The sequence below is a fragment of the Magnolia sinica genome, chromosome 12 (genome assembly GCF_029962835.1).
Source record: "Magnolia sinica isolate HGM2019 chromosome 12, MsV1, whole genome shotgun sequence".
Classification (NCBI taxonomy): Eukaryota; Viridiplantae; Streptophyta; class Magnoliopsida; order Magnoliales; family Magnoliaceae; genus Magnolia; species Magnolia sinica.
Genome location: NC_080584.1, coordinates 1,022,935 through 1,042,337, shown reverse-complemented (window position 1 = coordinate 1,042,337; position 19,403 = coordinate 1,022,935). Strand labels below are relative to the sequence as shown.

The window sequence follows — 19,403 nt, the reverse complement described above, 5'->3', positions numbered from 1 at the left end:
AATATACACAATATGCGGGACCCCACATTCCATCTAGAAATTTCCACGGTGGACGTCACCCTCCCCAATTATCCCCTATTGTTCCCTTGGTGTGGCCCATCTTAATTAACGGCCAGGCTTGATTTAGGATTACACTGGAAGTTTTTTTTTTTGGCTAAATCCGTACTGTTGAATATTTGTTTTCAACCGCTCATTAGGCGTCCACCATCTTAGGTGTTAGGTGCAAACGGGTGCAGCTGAAATTCTAGCTTTAGCTACAATTCCCAAATGCCAACGTATGCATAGAAGGGTAGATATGATATGGTATGCGTTTTGAATCCGTCTTATAAGATTGCAGAGTCATTGCATGTGAGAGATGGACGAAGGTGTTGATTCTAGCATCCATCAAATGGGGGAGAGTGCATCAGAACCGTTGATTCACAACAGCTCGATCATCCATGCATCGTCGGATGAGATTGAGGGCCTTCTGGGGAGGGAGCCGGTCCCAATTCGCTCGATGATCTGGGCCGCTGCTTGGGAGTCGAAGGTTCTGTGGACGCTATCTGGAGCGTCGATCATCGTGTCCATCTTCAATTTCATGCTTAGCTTAGTGACCCAGATGTTCTCGGGCCACCTGGGGGCCTTGAAGCTTGCTGGAGCGTCGATCGCCAACGTTGGAATTCAAGGGCTGGCGTATGGGATCATGGTAACTCCTGCACTGTACCGAGTGTAATTCATGTGCTCGGTGTTCTCTTTCTCATGGGCATCAAAATCTCCACCGTCCACGATTAATAGACGGTGAGAGATGTTTGGTACGCAGGTATGAGATCCAGACCGTTCTTCGTGTTCATCGACTAGGACGTTGTGGGTATATATATCATATGGCAATATAGCCCGTTGATGGGATGATCCTAGCTGCTAGCCGTTGGAACTTTTTTTTTTTTCTTCTATTGAATGCTGACCATTGGTTGGGCCTCTTTTACTACCCAATTGCAATCCACATAAGTCTTCTGATCAGCGGCTAGGATCAACCATCTGGTTTGATTTTGATGCCATGTCCCGTTGGCCATTGATCACAACAGATAGACGGTATGGATCTCATACACGCGTGGCAGACATAGTTTTTACAATCCGGACGGTCCACACAGCTTTGTGGACGGACCAACCACTCATCATTTTACTTTCAAGCGTCCATGTGATAACAAAATGGGGCCATCTATCACAGGAGTCTTGTCCTTTCTTTATTCAGTACATGCGGTTGCATCCATTTACTATATGCACTCGCATTGCATAGATTTTGGTGGCCCACTTACTAAAGCTTGCTAGCCATCCATTCAGATATGCACGTGCCACACGTGCTAAAACCGCCCTCAGGATATTTAACCCGTATATCAGGTAGACCACTGTCACAAAATAAAAAAATAAAAATAGACCGTTCAAATTTCAGATAGGCCGCCCGTGTATAAAATGATGATAGGTCCAAAAAACTAGCTCCTATTTGGACAGTCCAAGCAAGCTTGAAAATGGCCCACCTTTATTTTCCGGACAGATGATTTAAATACTGGGTCCCACCTGATACACGGGTCTGATGTACTATACCTAGGTTAGTTAGATTATATCTATATTTCATCCCAAATCGAAAATGTGGTGATTCTTTAACCACACACATGGCATAGCTGTCTGATTTTTCTATTAAAATTTGAACCCTTTCTATTTATTTTTAACCACTCATTTGTTAGCCGTCGATTGGATGGTTAGGATTGCTTGATCAATGTGGTTCTGGAGATGCCCTCCATCCAAAATGGGCCCCAGAATTTGGACGGTCTGAATAGCCGTATATGAGAGCTACAATGTGCCACAATGTGGAGTAGTTATATGCATGCCATGTGGACAATTGCTGCGTGCTTGTGTATGGAGAGTATAGTCTATCAGAGTATCAATGTTTCTGTCTTCTTGTAGGTACTAGGGACTGGTCGTTTGTTAGGTCTGAATGTTAGGAAACCACATGCATCTTTCATTACAAGGTATAAAAGGGAGAAGTGGGGCCCAGGGTACGTTAATCCAGACCATTGATCTGTTGAGTGACACCTTTGATGGAGTTTATATGTGAAAAATCTCTCAGATTGGGCGATTCCAACAATCAAATTAGGACATTTTAAAAATGTTGAATGTGGACCGTTGTTGTATTTCTCTTCGAGGCAGTGTCCATTCAAGGTGGGACACAACAGACACAACAGACCATTCATCTGAAGCAAGTAGGCCCGGATGTGGGGCCCACTTGTCAACTAATTGATAGCCATTGCTAACCATTAGGTGGACTCAGTGAGTCGACTCAGCGACTCAACGAGTTTTTAGCTGTATTTATAGGGCTGGCAATGGGCTGGGCCTGGGCTAAGAAAAATCATTATTCTCAAAATGCCGTGCCGACATCAGGCCCATCTGTTGCTGGCCCAATTATGTATCACCAGAGTCTAATCTAACCCGTCCATTTTCCTTCAATTCCATTTCCCAGTTAGGCATGGCGAGCGCGGTGCAGACAGTATGCGGTCAAGCCTATGGGGCGAGGAAATACAACACAATGGGCATCATTTGCCAGAAGGCCATGATCCTGCACTTGGGTGCTGCTGTCCTGCTCACATTCCTCTACTGGTACGCCGGGCCCGTCCTGATTGCGATCGGGCAGTCGAAGGACATCGCCGAGCAGGGTCAGATTTTCGCAAGGGGCCTGATCCCACAGCTCTATGCATTTGCACTCAACTGTCCAATGCAACGGTTTCTTCAGGCCCAGAACATTGTGAACCCTTTGGCATACATGGCTGTAGGTGTTTTTCTATTGCATACACTCCTTTCATGGGTGGTGGTCTATGTTTTGGATTATGGGCTTTTGGGAGCTGCTCTTACACTCAGTTTCTCTTGGTGGGTCCTTGTAATTCTAACTGGGCTTTATATAGTTCTGAGCCCATCTTGCAAGGAGACGTGGACAGGGTTCTCCGTCCGTACCTTTGTTGGGCTTTGGGCCTACCTCAAGCTGACCGTCGCGTCGGCTTTTATGCTTTGGTGAGCTCTCTCTCTCTCTCTCAAACACACACACGCAGAGACACACATCATGAGCCGCCCAATGGGCCGGACTGGTTGTTGGGCTTTATTATCATGCTGGATCCAAGTTGGGTTTAGAAGCCCAAGACCAGAGGCCGATGGGCCAGCCCAGGCTATTCACAGTGGAAACGGATTGGCTACTCCCCCCTGCAACTAGCCCGGCGGCTGGTGGTCGGTGATCTGTGGGACCCACCATTATGTATGTGTTTCATCCATTCCGTTCATACATTTTTAAAGATCATTTTATGGCTTCATCCCAAAAATGAAAGGGTTATAAATTTCAGGTGGACCACACCACAGGAAAAAGAAATTTGATTGGATATCCACCATTAAAATCCTCCTAAGGTCCACTGTACTGTTTATTTGAAATCCAATCTATTGATTAGATCATACAGACCCAGATGAAGCGAAAAAACAAAGATCAGCTTCATCCAAAACTTTTATAGCCCCCAAAAAGTTTTTAATGGTCGAGATTCATTCAACGCTGTTTCCTGTAATGTGGTCCAGTAGAGAACTTGATATACCTAATTTTTGGTCTCATACCCTAAAATTATCTAGAAAAATAGATGAACGGCATGAATGAAATAAATACATCACGATGGGGCCCACATAGTACCGATCACCAGCCATTGGCTGGTGGCAGGGGGAGTAGCCAATCCATTTCCATTTACAGCCCTAACCCAATTTGGATGTCCCACACAAATCCTCCACCTTCCCGTAGGAACGCATGTGCAAGATCCTAGTGGTCCATTATAATGCATGTATCGTGGATGAGTAAACTCTGTGGGGCCCACTATAGTGCATGTATCTTATCCACATTGTTCATCTATTTTTCACCTCATTTTATGGCATGAGCCTAAAATTGAAGTATACCCAAAGCTCATATGGACCAAACCATAGGAAACAGGGGGAATTGAATGCCTACCGTTGAAAACTTCTTGTGGGCCACAAGAGTTTTGGATCAAGCTGACATTCCTATTTTCCATTCATCCTTGTCTGTGACCTTATGAACAGCTTGGATGACAAATAAACGTCTCTGTGAGCCCTAGGAAGGCTTCAACAGTGGATGTCATTATCCCCTTTGTTTCTTGTGGTGTGATCGACTTGAACTTTGGACATGCTTCAATTTTGTGCTCATGCCAGAAAATGAGTGAATAAATGGTGAGCCCCACAGAGAAATCCGGTCCATTACAGCTGTCCATTTGCGCTACACGCGGTGGCACCACGTTATGAGTAAACCAGCCTGATTTTCATCCTCTGGAAATTAATGAGTGTGACCACCTGATGGACGGCTCGGATCTTGGTGGCGCACATAACTTAAATTATTTTATTTATTTTTTTATTTTTAATGCAGCTTGGAGATATGGTACTTCCAAGGGATTGTACTTATATCAGGCCTCCTTCCTAACCCTACAATCTCTCTTGATTCAATTTCCATTTGGTAATTTCATGGCCCACCCTCTTTTGTACTCTTATTTGTTACTTGAATGCTCTTAACGAACTTTGCTAAGCATGTGGGTAACAAGTGACAATATGTATCACGTGTGTGACATGTGAGGCTGTACACGAACTATGTTAGCTTCGTTCGCTTGCTCGTTTCGGCTTGTCTCGAAAAAGCTTGATTCGGCTCAGTTTGAAACCGACTCTAATCTTAAAGAAAAAATTTTAAACCGAGTTCGAGCTTGTCTGAGTTCAATTTGACCCGGATTGAACCCCTCAAACTCAGATTAAACAATTCATTGACTTAGTTACTTGGATATTGGTGTTCCCCACTAAATGTTTGTTGAAACAACATAACGAGGTATCAACTGGTGGCAAGGAAGATATATATGTAGAACAAATATCATTTTTTCTTAATTTTGATGTTGCCTACAAAGTGTTTTTGATGAAATACAGCTAAGCTAGCTTGTGCTGGCGAGTCAAGCTCGAGGGCTGAGTTGAGTTCAGCTAGTGGCCGAGCCGAGTCGAACTGTACCAAGCTGGACTAGGTTGGAGTCGTGTGCACCTATTCTGTCATACGTACGATTTAGATATGACTGGTCTAATCCAACCTCGGACACAATTAAATGTAGACCATTAGTTGGCATTTTGTCAGAGGATTAGGCCATTCGAACAGGGAGAAATTGGGGATGGTCCATCCCGTGATATTACCTACCAGATTAACGGTTCAGATCATCATGGATGATGACCATCATGTGAATTATATCGTCATTTCTTTGTTTTCTTCAAATGTTGGCTACTCACACTTCTCTTTTTGACGGCTATGTTGCAATCACAGCATGAACTACTTGAACTGGGACATGCAATTCATGTTGGGCCTCTGTACGGCAATCAGGTTTGTAATTTCCTCTGCCACGTAGACACAGTACATGTGTATTTGTACGTACACACACACGTGCATGTATCATGCATACGTAGAGGTTTGCTAAACTTGCGAGCGTGTATAGCTCCAGCCCATGTAAAGGCCCCCACGTGCCGCGATCAGAGCCGTCCTTCATGTGGCCCACTATGCAGATGGCCTGAACGTATAAAAGAAATGGACGGATAGAAAAGACTTGAACAAGTTTATTTTGAGCCTCCACACTGGGGCCCACTTGATGATTGGATCTATCCACCTGATGGACAACTGGAGTGTTTCACACGTATGCTGTGTTGGCACGTGTGAGGGTTCTTACAGAGGTTATTGTTGGTACGCCTTTGTGGAATTAACAAACCTCTGCGTGTATGAATGCATAATCACCGAAGTTTCAGTATACCTAGTTGCATCAGAAGCTTAGACAATGCAATCGATCAATCTGGATCGTCCACAAGATCCATCACATATTTCATGGTCTGCCTTGCAAAAATCACACTGATCGGACAATTCTAACCATCCAATCGATATCTTATAAAATGGACAGTCATGATTGTTTACATGAACATGCCAAAAATTTGAGCCATCTTTATGTTGAAAACCATCATGGATGGGTTATGATTCCAAAAAGTTACTCTTTTCATGTGATCGTAACCATCCCATCCATGGGTTGGAAAATGGACGGCTATAAAAAAGTGTCAATTTATAGAGGTCGGATCATCCAATTGGAGTAATTTTATCATGGGATACCATAAAATTGATATGGGCCTCATGGACGGTCCTGATTGGTCCAGTGGACTGGCCAAGTGTCTCAATGCAACTAGCAAGGAATCATTGTATAGTAAGAAAATACAAAATGAAATCTCAGGAGTTGTGGACCTGTTTCTACTTAACAAAATTTCAATATTTGGCTAACTTGAATATGTAAATGCTTGTAAATTGTGGTAAATAGGTAATTACGATGAATGATCACAGTTTAATTTTGAGTAAGAATTTCACCTAAAAAATTGGGCAAAACTCAACCTCATAACATGTGAGCCCCACCATAATGTATGTGCTATATTTATGTCGTCCATTTATATTTTTCATATCATTTTAAGTTATGAGTTAAAAGATAAGGTAAATCCAAAACTAAAGTGAACCACACTAACTCTTATCACTGAAAACTTTATGGGGATATAGAAGTTTCTGATATGCTTCATTTTCAGGGTCATACCTTAAAATGATTCGCAAAAATGAATTGCTGATGTGAATAAAATAATTACATCATGGTAGAGCTCACATTAAGTGTGAGTCTCTTTTCAAAATCTTAGGGTGTGTTTGATTTTTCAAAGCATGTGTAAATACCCTTGAAATGGATAATTATTATCATTACACTTGTTTGAAAATTCATCAAACTTTCTACCTTGGAAATCATTTAAAAAACTTAGTTTAAGTTTACGGACCCAAGGTAATGTATATAATATATTCATTTCATCCATTTGTTTTACCACAATATTTTTAAGCATGAGCCAAAAAAATGAAGTAGATCCAACACTCTATGGCCCACATCAAAAGAAACAGTGGCCTTTAAAGGTTTTTAATGACAAGCATTTGATTCCCTTTTTCCAGTGGCGTGCTCCACTTGAGCTTTGGATATGCTTAATTTTCTAGCTCATGCTATAAATTCATTAGGTATAATAGATGAATGGTGTGGATAAGCGATATGCATCACGGTGGAACCCACAAATATGTTGTCGGGTTCTCAATTTTTGCATCAAAAAAGCATGTAGTCAAATCAAATATAAAAAAGAGTGAGGCAAATATTAGGAAAATAATTATTATATATTTACACGGTATTTATCGGTGAATTGAAAAATCAAACAAGCCCTTAACATATCAAGATCTTTGCTGATGAAAATATTAAAGTCAACATTATTTAATTATTATCATTTACATGCATTTATAGCTAACTAAAGAAGAGAATTCCACAAAAGAAATAAGTTTTGTTATTACAATTTCCTTTTCAATAGTGTCAAAATGTCTTGGATTCTCTTATTTTCTAAAACATAGTGCATCACTTGCAATCCAAATATAAGAGAATTGTAATCATATCATTTGTAACTTGATTTATCACAAAAATTCTTTTATCCAAATTGATTACCTGTTCCGACAAGAAAATTCTATGATAAAAGAAATCAATTTTACAACTATCATTATACCTTTCCCACCACATGCAGGAAATGCCTTGAATTCCCCCCTTATTTTTTGGGAATGTAATGTATTTATTGCAATATAATTGGAGGAGAATTGTAATAATATCACTTGTGATTTTATTTACCATTGAAATTTCTAATGTAAACTAGCTCCGGAAAAGATTCTGTCTATGATGTTTGGGTACTAGTAAAACCATTTTTGAAATGCATTAAAAAATATAACTATTAGATTGGAATTTATTTTGTTAAAAATTTATAACGTAGTTTAAAAATTGTAATCATAAAATGATAGATTTTGAAAATTAGATTTTTATAAAAATTTATTTTCCATTATTCAATCTAAATCAAGATATTCCATAACGGCATCATCGTTAACTTTACAATATGAGCTGTAACGACTATTATGGCCACCATAACTGATATTATAATTTTTTTTTAATTGAAGTAAAAAAATCCGAAAAACCTATATTGATCTTGTAATGTCCTTTATGCATAAGGCTTTTATGGGAGCATAACAGGCCCTTACAGGGATTGTAATGGGCCGTTATAGATTAGATTTTTTGTAATGACTATTACGGCTTTTACTACATCGTAATGGGCTTTATGGCCCGTAATAACCGTTACGACACACCAAGATCTAAACAGAAATTCAATTCCATTAGTAACGATCAATACCTAAGAACAAAACCCCCCAAGTATTTTACATATACTTATAAATGCCTCATTCTCTTGCTGATTTGCTTTGCAGCATTAGGGTGGGCAATGAGCTCGGTGCGGCCCATCCAAAGGTGGCGAGATTCTCCGTAATTGTCGTGACCACGACGTCGGTCCTTATAAGTATAATTTTCAGTGTGATCGTGTTGATTTTTCGGACCCCGTTAAGCAAACTTTTTACCAGCGATGACGATGTTATCGACGCCGTTTCAGACCTCACTCCGTTGCTCGCAATCTCTGTGCTCTTAAATGGAATTCAACCCGTGCTTTCTGGTAAAATGTGAACACTTCATTAGGGTTTGTAATTCGTGCTAAGTTGCGAATTCGGCGAGTCTGAGTCAATCGTGACCCATCTGACTTGATTTGGACTCGGTTGAGTTAAATCCAAATTTGTACCATGAGTCATAATTGAAAATAGAGGGTGACTGGCTCAATGACTCAGCTAAGTAGCAACTCGACTTGGGACAAAATGACTCGGTTGAGCTTGATCCTGCTTGCGACCATAGAGGGTGACCGGCTCGATGACTCGGCCGACTCGCAGCTTTAATCACAACTGAATGAGTCGGCCGAGTTGCCGAGTCTTGAAACCTTTGTACAATATTGAAACCCTACGTACATTGGGGGACAATCAGCCACTAATTTTTATTGAATGTTGGATTTGCACAAATGAATAAGGTTGGGCCGTTCATCAGGTGGGCCTTGATTTTTGTGAACATGCTCTAACCATAGATGGTTCATATGTGGGGTTTTTGAAAAATAAACTATCTAACCGTCTATTTTCTAGGTACATGTGTGGTTTGGTTAGCTTGATTTTTGGACCAGGGAATATTCATGGTGGGCCCCAATATACATGGGTGACAAATTGGCATGTGTGCCGTCGATTACCTAGGGGGATTTTAATTTGGGGTTTTGAACGGTGGAGACTTGATTTTTAAGGATTTTGGAATGCAGGTGTGGCCATTGGAAGTGGTTGGCAAGGGCTAGTGGCGTACGTTAACCTGACCACTTATTACATCATTGGTCTCCCCATTGGATGCGTGGTTGGCTTCAAAACAAGTCTAAGAGAAGCTGTAACTCTCTCTCTCTCTCTCTCTCTCTCTCTCTCTCTCTCTCTCTCTCTCTCTCTCTCTCTCTCTCTCTCTCTCTCTCTCTCTCTCACTCTCAGATAAATCTGGACCGTCTACTAGGTTCATCCCATATTTCATGGGCCACTATCTTATAATCTCACTGATTGGATGATGGCATCCTTTCGAAAGGTGGCCATTTTTTTTTCCAACCATCATTTTCCATGCAATGGATGGTACGGATCGTGTTTTTAATTAATTAATTGGTTTTTTAATTAATTTATTTATTTTTATAAAGGTTATTCTTTGGAATCATAAGATCAAATGCCTCAGTAAATAGGTAGATGGCTCAAATTGTCTATTACACCTATTTTTTTCAAAAGAAATCTTGACTGTCTATTTTATAGATTATTGATTGGGTAGTTATAATTGTTCGGCCAGTATGCTTTTTTGCATGGAAGCCTTTGAAATACGTTCTGAACCTAATGGACAGTCCGGATCAACTAATTGGGCTGTCCAAGTATCAGTATGAAACTACGAGCACTATAATTTTAACTTTATGCATTGAAAGCACCGGATCATTTCTCTTGTATTCCAGTGCTCTTGGAGCATTATAAGTTATAGTGCTCGTAGTTGCATTGGGACAGTTGGATAGTCCAATGAAAGACCTGATCCGTCCAATAGGTCCATCGCAAATTTCATGGTCCACCATGTAAAAAGTACATAGAAGGGATGACTTAAACCATCCGATCAATAGCCTAAAAGTGGATGGTCGAGATCAATTTTGGAAAAACTGGCCTAACCAACAATCCGATCCGTATGCCTCTTGGGACCCATCATGGATTGCTTATGGTTCCAAAGATTCCCATTTGTCAAAAACATTAATCATCTCATCCATCGCTTTGAAAACGGAAGGCTATAATAAAGAAGGCCATGTTATGGATGGATCAGATCATTCGATCAGTATGATTTTCACTTCGTAGCTCATGAAATGAACCCTGAGAAAAATTTACGGTATGGATCAACCCATTGGTCGTCAGATTGTGCCGATGCAACCAGGAGTACTATAAGTAATAGTGCTCAGGAACCACTGGACCGTTTCTCTGTAGAAGCAATGATCCGGTGCAATCAGAGCCCTATAAGTTATAAATATAGTGCTCAATTATGTACTGATACCAGGACAGCCCAGTACGTTGATCTGGACCGTCCATTAGGTTCAGCATATATTCCAAGGGCTACCATAGAAAATAACACCAATCTGATAATCCTAACCACCCGATGGATAGCTTGTAAAATCAACGATGATCATTTATGAAGAAATTGGTCCAATCAACAAACTGGGCCATTTATTTATTGGGGCTCATCCAATCACCCCATGAAATACGTGCGCGGGACGTAATAGATGGTCCAGATCGATCAAATTGGTCATTGGAATTGATCATTGCCCTCAACTAAAATGGGCCCACCACCATTTTGTTCATTTTTTGTTTAATTATGTTATTACAATTCAGTTGGATTGAGTATCCAAACGCATACTAAATCCCTTATTATATTGTTTTGAGAATCTGACGGCTGGGATTGCATGTGCTGGCTTTTATCTAGGGGATTTGGTGGGGCATGATCTTTGGAGTTCTTCTACAGACCATAGCTCTCATTTTCTTGACGGTCAGGACAAACTGGAATAAAGAGGTACATTCTCTTATGTCTTTACCCTCTTCCCCCTTCTCTACTTTGATCCATTTGGTAAAATAATCACCGTTGATTTTTCTTTTGTAGGTTGATAACGCCGTTGAGCGCTTGAAGAGATCAACGGATGAGGATACTCGAAATCTAGTGGACGCCATTGCATGATCATTCCATGGACCATAAGAAGATCTACTTCTAGGACTGTAGATTTGAGAAATGTGATGGATACTCATCATACGTCCCAACAAGTGTGTGCGATATCCGGGCCGTCCATCTTTCGGGCCCCACATGAACGTGCAATGGCTCAAAAAATAATCCGGTCCAGCCATCATGCAGGCCAGATTGTTCGACCACTGCACATCACTCGGAGTACCTAATAAATGGCTCAGATCCTGCACATATGTGCCACGTTTTGCATGTATGGGGATATATAGTAGGACCCACATTGGAATGTATGGGAATGGAAAGATTTAGAATGCTAGTCCTTGAAAGCAGCCTTAGCGTTGATCCTTAGATTTTTGTAGTTAGTTGAGATCTACGGTGTGGATCTTCGGTCCCATAGTGAATTTTCGGCAAAGAGTGTACTTTATTTTCTTCTAGCAGATATGGAAGTAGCTTTTGCAAATTTTTTTTTTTTTTTAATTTATATTTTCCAAATCTTGCGTTTGAATTGGCAATACTTTACAGAAGGCCCGGTACTCGCTATCACTACCGTTCAAATTGCAGGCCAACGTGTGTATGTACAATGTATGATCAGTTGATAGGGATAATAATATATGAAGGCTCGATCCAAAGTCTATTCAAATCGTTTGAAACTTTTAATTAAGCCCTCCTTACTTGAACATTATAGGGAGTTGAGAAGAGGTTAATGCTTTTAAATGCATGGTTGATACGGATAGTAGTGCATGAAGGCTTCTATCCAAAGTTCATCCATATCCAGGAGAACCCATAGCTAAGACCTATATATTCGAATCTTGCGAAAAGGTTGAGAAGAGAAGCTATTAATTATATATACATATATTGCTTATGAAACCTTGTGCAACATGCTTGTATTCTTGGATGTTGAGCTCGGATGGGCGTGGAGGGTGGGGTGTGACTGATTTATAAACTTGGTTTGATTTTGTACTATCTTTCACAAGGTCGACAAAATGACTTTTCAGCACTGTAGAAGTCGCCACTAGTTAAAATGAAGACTTCAGATCAACAGTTGAATAGAATTCGTGAAATCGCTAAGAGATCGGAAAAAATAAAGAATTCACGACTTGCATGACTGCAACGTGGATTTTAGGTAACGGCATCGGTTACGGAAAAGGAAAATGTTAAACACATTTTTATCGTTAGTATAAAACATAGTTTTTACTTTGTCAGGTTATACGTTTTCAAAGGGGATTTAAAGAAATATTAAGATTTAAATGTTTAAACTACAAAAGATAAACTAAAAATGAAATGGAAATAGTAGAAAAAGAATTTTTTGATAGAAGTACAGAAAAGAAACGAATACAAAGTTTTCAATTAATCATTTAAGTCACGTATTTTGATACGGCAGATTCTCAAAAAAGGTAACTGTAGATCATACTTCACGTGATGTTAGAGTAAAGTCTATTACATTAGATGTTCAAAATAGTGGGATTAAAATATACATATTGAAAAAAGATAAATCGATTATACAATGTTGGATTTGAAGTTGAAAGAGAGTAGTGTTGGCCTTGAAGGTGAAATAAAATAGAAGAGACTAAAAAAATATAAAAAGAATGAGAGAATAGATGGGAAGCCGAGCTTTGAGGTCACAAACACTTGGATTAAGAGACCACACAAACATCATTTTGATCCAAAGCTTTTGGTGGTCCACAAGAAGTTTTTAATGGTCAATCACCATTGTTCGTATACTGTAGTCCATATGGGATTTGGAACTGATTCATTTTTTGGATCATGCCCTAAATTATGTGCTTTCAATACGGATGAACGGAGTGGATATAGTCACATAAATCAAAATGGGCCCCACAGTCAGTGGTCCCACTCACCTTGGTGGATCCGGAAGTCTCACCTAATCCGCTCCCATGTGACGTTACCGAATCTTCTAGGGGCAGCAGACCCACGAGTCTTAAAACCATGGACTCCCGAAAAACACATTAAAAATAATAATGTAGATATGCTTTTATACTCTGGTTGACTGATTAATGATACTCAGGCAGTTACATGTCACTGAGAAATCACATACACGGCATACAATTAATTAATCCAAACTAGGGCCTCCTAGATGGGACATGCAAGTCGAGCTGGCATTGGTTTTATTGGCTGCGAAGGATAAATAGGCTGTCTCGGAAGTCAAATTGGTTTTTCCCACGCCATTAGGGAAGGGAACAGGCCAACGGATAGTTTAATCCGAATGGAGTCTGATCAGCAACAGTCCTTTCTAGCGAAGGATTCATCGGTTCTTCCCCCCAAGTTAGGGGGCTGATTTTTCTAGATAAAGTAGGCCTTTGTAATTTTAAGGAGGAATTTTTCTCAGATTGAGCCCGGTCTTAATCCATTCTCAACTGCAAATTTTGATTTCTCCTCGTGAAAGGCTTCCCGGGTCCTTTTACCCTGGGCGGCCCGAAACCGGTCGCGGTCTCAATTATAAAAAAAATGAATAAAATTGGCAGACGCAACGTAAGAGATGATGAAAGAGACGAAATGTAAAAGAAATTGGCAGTGCCACATGCAAGGAGCGTGGAAGTCGGAGATGGCTTACCTGCATTAGATAATTGAAAAGATAGAAAGATGGCTACTTGTATCAAAGAATTTAAAAGAGGCAAGTGAACACTTAACAGTGGTCAGAGTAAAATCTAAAATGTGCATTGATAACAACCACGTTTTCTAGTAATTAGAATGTGGTTGAGTTCATTTAAAGTATAATCTTTTATCTTTTGATTATATAAAGTTTTTAGCCTTTAAAATCCGTTATTCCGGTGAAGATGTCTAAAATTTCTACCAAAAAAAAAAGAAGAGAAAAAAGAAATATCAGATTGATCTGTTCAATCCCCCCTACTTTTTACAGCGTAGTCCACTTGATTTTTGGATATATCTTATTTTTCAGCTCTAAGCGTTACAAACGATCTCACCAAGTTGATGAACGGTTTGGATATAACTCATGCCTTCGTGATGAGACACACATAACTTGGTGACCTCAACACACAAGCCACGTCAGTGGTGTGTGGTACACCAGCCAATCTGATTCCTGTTTTTTTTTTTTGTTAGGTTTCCGGAAACGGATTGGCTACTCCCCTACCACCACCCAAGTGGTTGGTGCTCTATGGCCCAACCATGATGTATGTATTTCATCCGTGCCGTCCATCTATTTTCCTACATCATTTTACTGGATGAGAACAAAAATGAGTTATATCCAAATCTCAAGTGGAACACATTACAAGAAACAGTGTTGAATGGACATCGACCATTAAAAACTTTTTGGGGCCATAAAAGTTTTGGATCAAGCTGATCTTTGTTTTTTCCCTTCATATAGATCTGTATAACCTAACAAACAGATTGGATGTCAAATAAACACTACAGTGGGCCTTATGAGTATTTTAATGGTGAATATCCAATCACTATTGTTTTCCTGTTGTGTGCTCCATCTGAGATTTATATACCTATCATTTTTAGTATTAAACCTAAAATGACATGTAAAAATGGATGCATGGAATGGATGAAACAAATACATTATAGTGGGGCCCACAGAGCACCGACCACCAGGATGGTGGCACGGAGAGTTGCCAGTCCGTTTCTTAGGTTTACTTTTACTTTTGTGAATTTGCATTGCTACGCAGCAGCGGATTAGATACTACTGAACAATTCGGTAGCCAAAAGGCTACTGAGGTGACGTGGTGAAATAGAATTGGTTGAATGCCAGTTAATGCTCTTTCCATTTTAGCTCCTTTATACGTCTCTCTCCGTTTGGCAGTGCAATCACTCAACCACACGAGGGCAAACTCCATTTTTAAGTCATTTCTTTTCTCTGCTGAAGCGATGTCATCACTTTCCGTAGGCACTACCATGACCATCCATTTCGCAAGATCTTTTTAAGGCATAATCCAAAGAGTGAGAAAGATCCAAATTTCAAGTGCACCCAACTGGAGAAGACAATAGGGATTGAATGCTTAGGGCCTGTTTGGATACGCGTTTTGCAATGTATTGTATCGTATTAGAAGTTATGATTTGACGTTTACTGTGATTGGATTGGAGTGAATAGGAGTTGAATCCCATGCGTGCGAATACAAAGTCCAACCAAAATTTTGAACTGACGGTAGAGTATTGTCAGTGGTTTCTGTTGTTGTCAATACTTCGTATTTATTGCGCTGTATTCGCAGCGAATGAAAGTTTGAAATTTGTATGATTACAAGATATCTGGTATCTATGCGGTGTAAGATCGGGACTGTTCGTTTGGTACATTTCAACGTGAAAATCATCTGAGCTAGAAATCAGAAAGTTTTATACCTCAAACAGGTCACCCGACCCAATTAAGATTGTACAATACGCAAACATAATATGTCATATCCAAACATTGATCTGTATAACCTATTGTATACTATGCCAAACAATACCTCATATCCAAACATTAATTAGTATCTGATTGATTTAAATGTATTCTAAAAATCGTCCAATGTATACATGAACAGTACCCAAATATAATACAATACAATACTATACGCGAATCCAAACAGGCCCTTACCATTAAAACCTTTTTCTAGCGCTAACGCTCATCGATCTCTGAGTTGTACGAACGGTTCAAAGTAGATCAAAGTTACGTGGCCCCACAATGATGTATTTATCATATCTACACTGTTCATCCATTTTGCAAGATCAGTTTAGATCTTAATCCCAAAAATTAGTAATTTCCAGGACTCAAGTGGAAATTACTAATTTTCATTAGGCCCACTGTAATATTCTTTCCATCCAATCTGTTCATAACGTCAAATCTGTTCATGACGTCACACAGACCTGGATGAAGAGAAAAAATATATATCATGTTATCTCTTCAATCCCCACTACTTTTTACAGTGTGGTCCACATGATTTTTGGATATATCTTATTTTCGGCTCAACCGTTACAACGATCACACAAAGCGGACAAACGGTTTGGATATAACTCATACCTCATGATGGGACCCACAGCACTTGGAGATCTCAACACACAAGCCACATTAATGGCTGGTGGTCGGTGCTCTATGGCCCCACCATGATGTATGTATTTCATTCATGCCGTCCATCTATTTTCTTAGATCATTTTATGGTATCAGAACAAAAATGACGTATATCCAAATCTCAACTGGAACACATTACAATAAACAGCGTTGAATGAATGTCGACCATTAAAAATTTTTTGGGGGCCATAAAAGTTTTGGATCAAGCTGAACTTTGTTTTCTCCGTTCATCTAGATCCGTATGACCTAACAAACAGATTGGATGTCAAATAAACACTACAGTACGCCTTAGGAGTATTTTAATGGTGAATATCCAATCACCATTGTTTTCCTGTGGTGTGCTCCATCTGAGATCTATATACCTATCATATTTGGTATCAAACCTAAAATGATCAGTAAAAATGGATGCATGGAATGGATGGAACAAATACATCATGGTAGGGCCCACAGAGCACCGACCACTGGGATAGTGGCATGGAGAGTAGCGAATCCGTTTCATAGGTTTCCATACTTTTGTGAATTTGCATTGGTATGCAGTAGGTTTTCACAACAGTGGGAACAGAATGAGAAAAGAAATAGCTAAGGTCCACTCATTTGGTAGGGTCACGTGCGGACAACTAACCAAATAGGCGGTAGCAGGAGAATAGGGAGGATTTCCACAGATATGGGCCCACCTAAGTAATGGTACTGAGCAAGTTGCATTTCCTGTAACAGAGAGTCCAAGCTATAAAACAATCTTCAGCTAAGCCTCGATAAGCAATCAAAATCTGTGCATCAGTTAACCAAAAAAAAACAATGGTTTCATGGTTCATGTGCCTATACAAAATGCTTTCTAGCTACCCTGAAATCTTCCTTGCATTTGCTTGTTTCTTCTTCATTAAGATGTTGAGAATCAAAGGCAATGTTCTCGTGAGCTGGCCTATCTTTGGCATGTTGCCATCTCTTCTTCTCAATTCCCACCGTTTGCATGATTGGTTAAACGAAGTCATGACCAGAAACGGTCTTACATTCGTTTTCTGTGGCCCTTGGTTTACTCATATGGATGCCGTGATAACATGCGATCCAGCTAACGTGAACCATGTCATGCATACCAACTTCTCCAACTTCCCAAAGGGTTCTGATTACATCAAGATGTTCGATATACTTGGAGATGGGATCTTCAATTCAGAATCTGAGTCGTGGAGATTTCAACGAAGAAAAGCCCAGGCTCACCTCAAATGTACACGATTCCGTCGGTTTACGGCCAAGACTACAAAAGAGAGGGTGGAGAAAGCGCTTTTTCCTGTCCTTAATCACATCATGCAAAAAGGCAAATACGTAGACTTGCAAGACGTATTACACAGGTTCATGCTCGATAACACCTTCATATTGATTTTTGGGGCTGATCCAAACTGTCTATCCATCGACTTCCCAGCACTTCCTCCTATCGTCAAGGCCATGGATGATGCATCTGAGGCGGTGTTATTCCGCCACTTGGTGCCTCAAAGCTGGTGGAGGTTGCTATGGTTGCTAAAGATAGGAAAGGAGAAGAAGCTGTATGAAGCTTGGAAAACCATTGATAATTTCATATACCAAAGAATTTCAATGAGAAGGAAAGAAATAAAAGAAACCAATGGTTTAGAGGAATCTGGGGATTTGCTGACATCTTACATGGATGAGATGGAAGGAGGAGCGGAATCTGATTCGTTCCTCAGAGACACTGTGCTTAATTTCTTGTTTGCAGGGAAGGATACCACAAGCGCCGGCATTACATGGTTCTTCTGGCTAATTTCTAAGAACCCAAGTGCCAAAACCAAAATCTTGGAAGAACTTAAAGCAATCGCAGCTAAAAAAGAACAAGTGTCACGGACTCAACTGACGGTGTTCGATACTGAGGAGGTTAGCAAGCTGGTTTATCTACAAGCAGCCTTGTGCGAATCGCTGCGGCTATTCCCACCTATTCCGTTCGAGCACAAAGGAGTTCTTCAGACTGACATTCTTCCCAGTGGTGAAACGGTCCAAGCAAATACAAAGATTATATTCTCGTTGTTTTCGATGGGGAGGATGGAAGCAATATGGGGGAAAGATTGCTTAGAATTCAAGCCGGAGAGATGGATAACCGAGCAAGGTAGCTTGAAATTCGAACCTTCCTACAAGTTCACGGCATTCATTACTGGGCCGAGGAGTTGCTTAGGTAGGGAGTTCGCTTTTACTCAAATGAAGGCTGTTGCTGCGGCCGTGCTTTATAATTTTCAAGTTCATGTGATGGACGGCCACCCTGTGTCGCCGAGATTCTCGGTAGTTCTCCACATGAAGGATGGTTTGATGGTCCGAATCAGTGAAGGAAGATGTTCGTGAATCGTGATTGTGGCGCGTTTGGTTGCATCGATATCTGCTGTTTGTTTTATATAATATGGGTGTCTTACCTTGTTTTACTAGAATGGTTGTTAGGAAGTAATACCGACGTAGAATGCATGAGTATGCATGGCTTAGCGTAACCTGTCTGCTCTATAGTTTGCAGAGTCAGGACTCGGTTGGTCAAGGTTGCGTCAAGAAAATGTGTTTTATTATTTATATTATATATGATATAATATAAAAATAAAAATATATGTTATGGTGTGTTGCATCTCTATTTTCAAGGGAGAATGTCCAGTTTTCTATTTTCTATGTGGCAACTAAATTGGAATTAAGATATACTATTTAAATGAGCTCTCTAATATATCAAGTGGGATCTCTTGGGGGACCACGGAAGCACACAAAGATGAATCAAGCAAAGTATTCCAATCACAAAATCAAACCCAATCACAAAGGCTTCGAATTTAACATGGAAAAACCTTTATGGAAAAAAAACCATGGCACAAAGCAATAGATATCACCATGAAATCATAAATTATAAGAGATAGAGAGAATACCTAATTCGAATAAGCCTCAAATTTCCTCTTACATGCCCTTGAAAATTCTAGGAACAAATTAAAAAGCTACTGGATTCACATTGATTCCGATTACACCCATATATATAGCCTCAAGGTGAATCACAATCGAAATAGGAAATAAATCATGCAGATATATAACTCCACACGATCGTTCGATGGCACCTTCGATGGGATTTCGATGGCATCGAATAGCCTTTGATGTCATCGAATAATCTTGCATTG

The 19,403-nt window shown here is 40.0% G+C and overlaps 2 protein-coding genes across 2 annotated transcripts; both read left to right on the top strand.

Annotated features, from left to right (window-relative positions):
* Window positions 1-325: 325 nt before the first annotated feature.
* Window positions 326-11,719, top strand: LOC131220732 (protein DETOXIFICATION 41-like). Its single transcript, XM_058215546.1, has 8 exons — window positions 326-685; window positions 2,492-3,036; window positions 4,430-4,516; window positions 5,354-5,410; window positions 8,372-8,610; window positions 9,289-9,407; window positions 11,004-11,090; window positions 11,178-11,719. Exons 1-8 carry the CDS (start codon window positions 356-358, stop codon window positions 11,250-11,252), a joined length of 1,539 nt encoding a protein of 512 aa, XP_058071529.1. The 5' UTR covers window positions 326-355; the 3' UTR covers window positions 11,253-11,719.
* Window positions 11,720-17,064: 5,345 nt separating this feature from the next.
* On the top strand, window positions 17,065-18,606 carry LOC131221713 (cytochrome P450 86B1-like). Its single transcript, XM_058217010.1, has one exon. It carries the CDS (start codon window positions 17,065-17,067, stop codon window positions 18,604-18,606), a length of 1,542 nt encoding a protein of 513 aa, XP_058072993.1.
* Window positions 18,607-19,403: the final 797 nt, after the last annotated feature.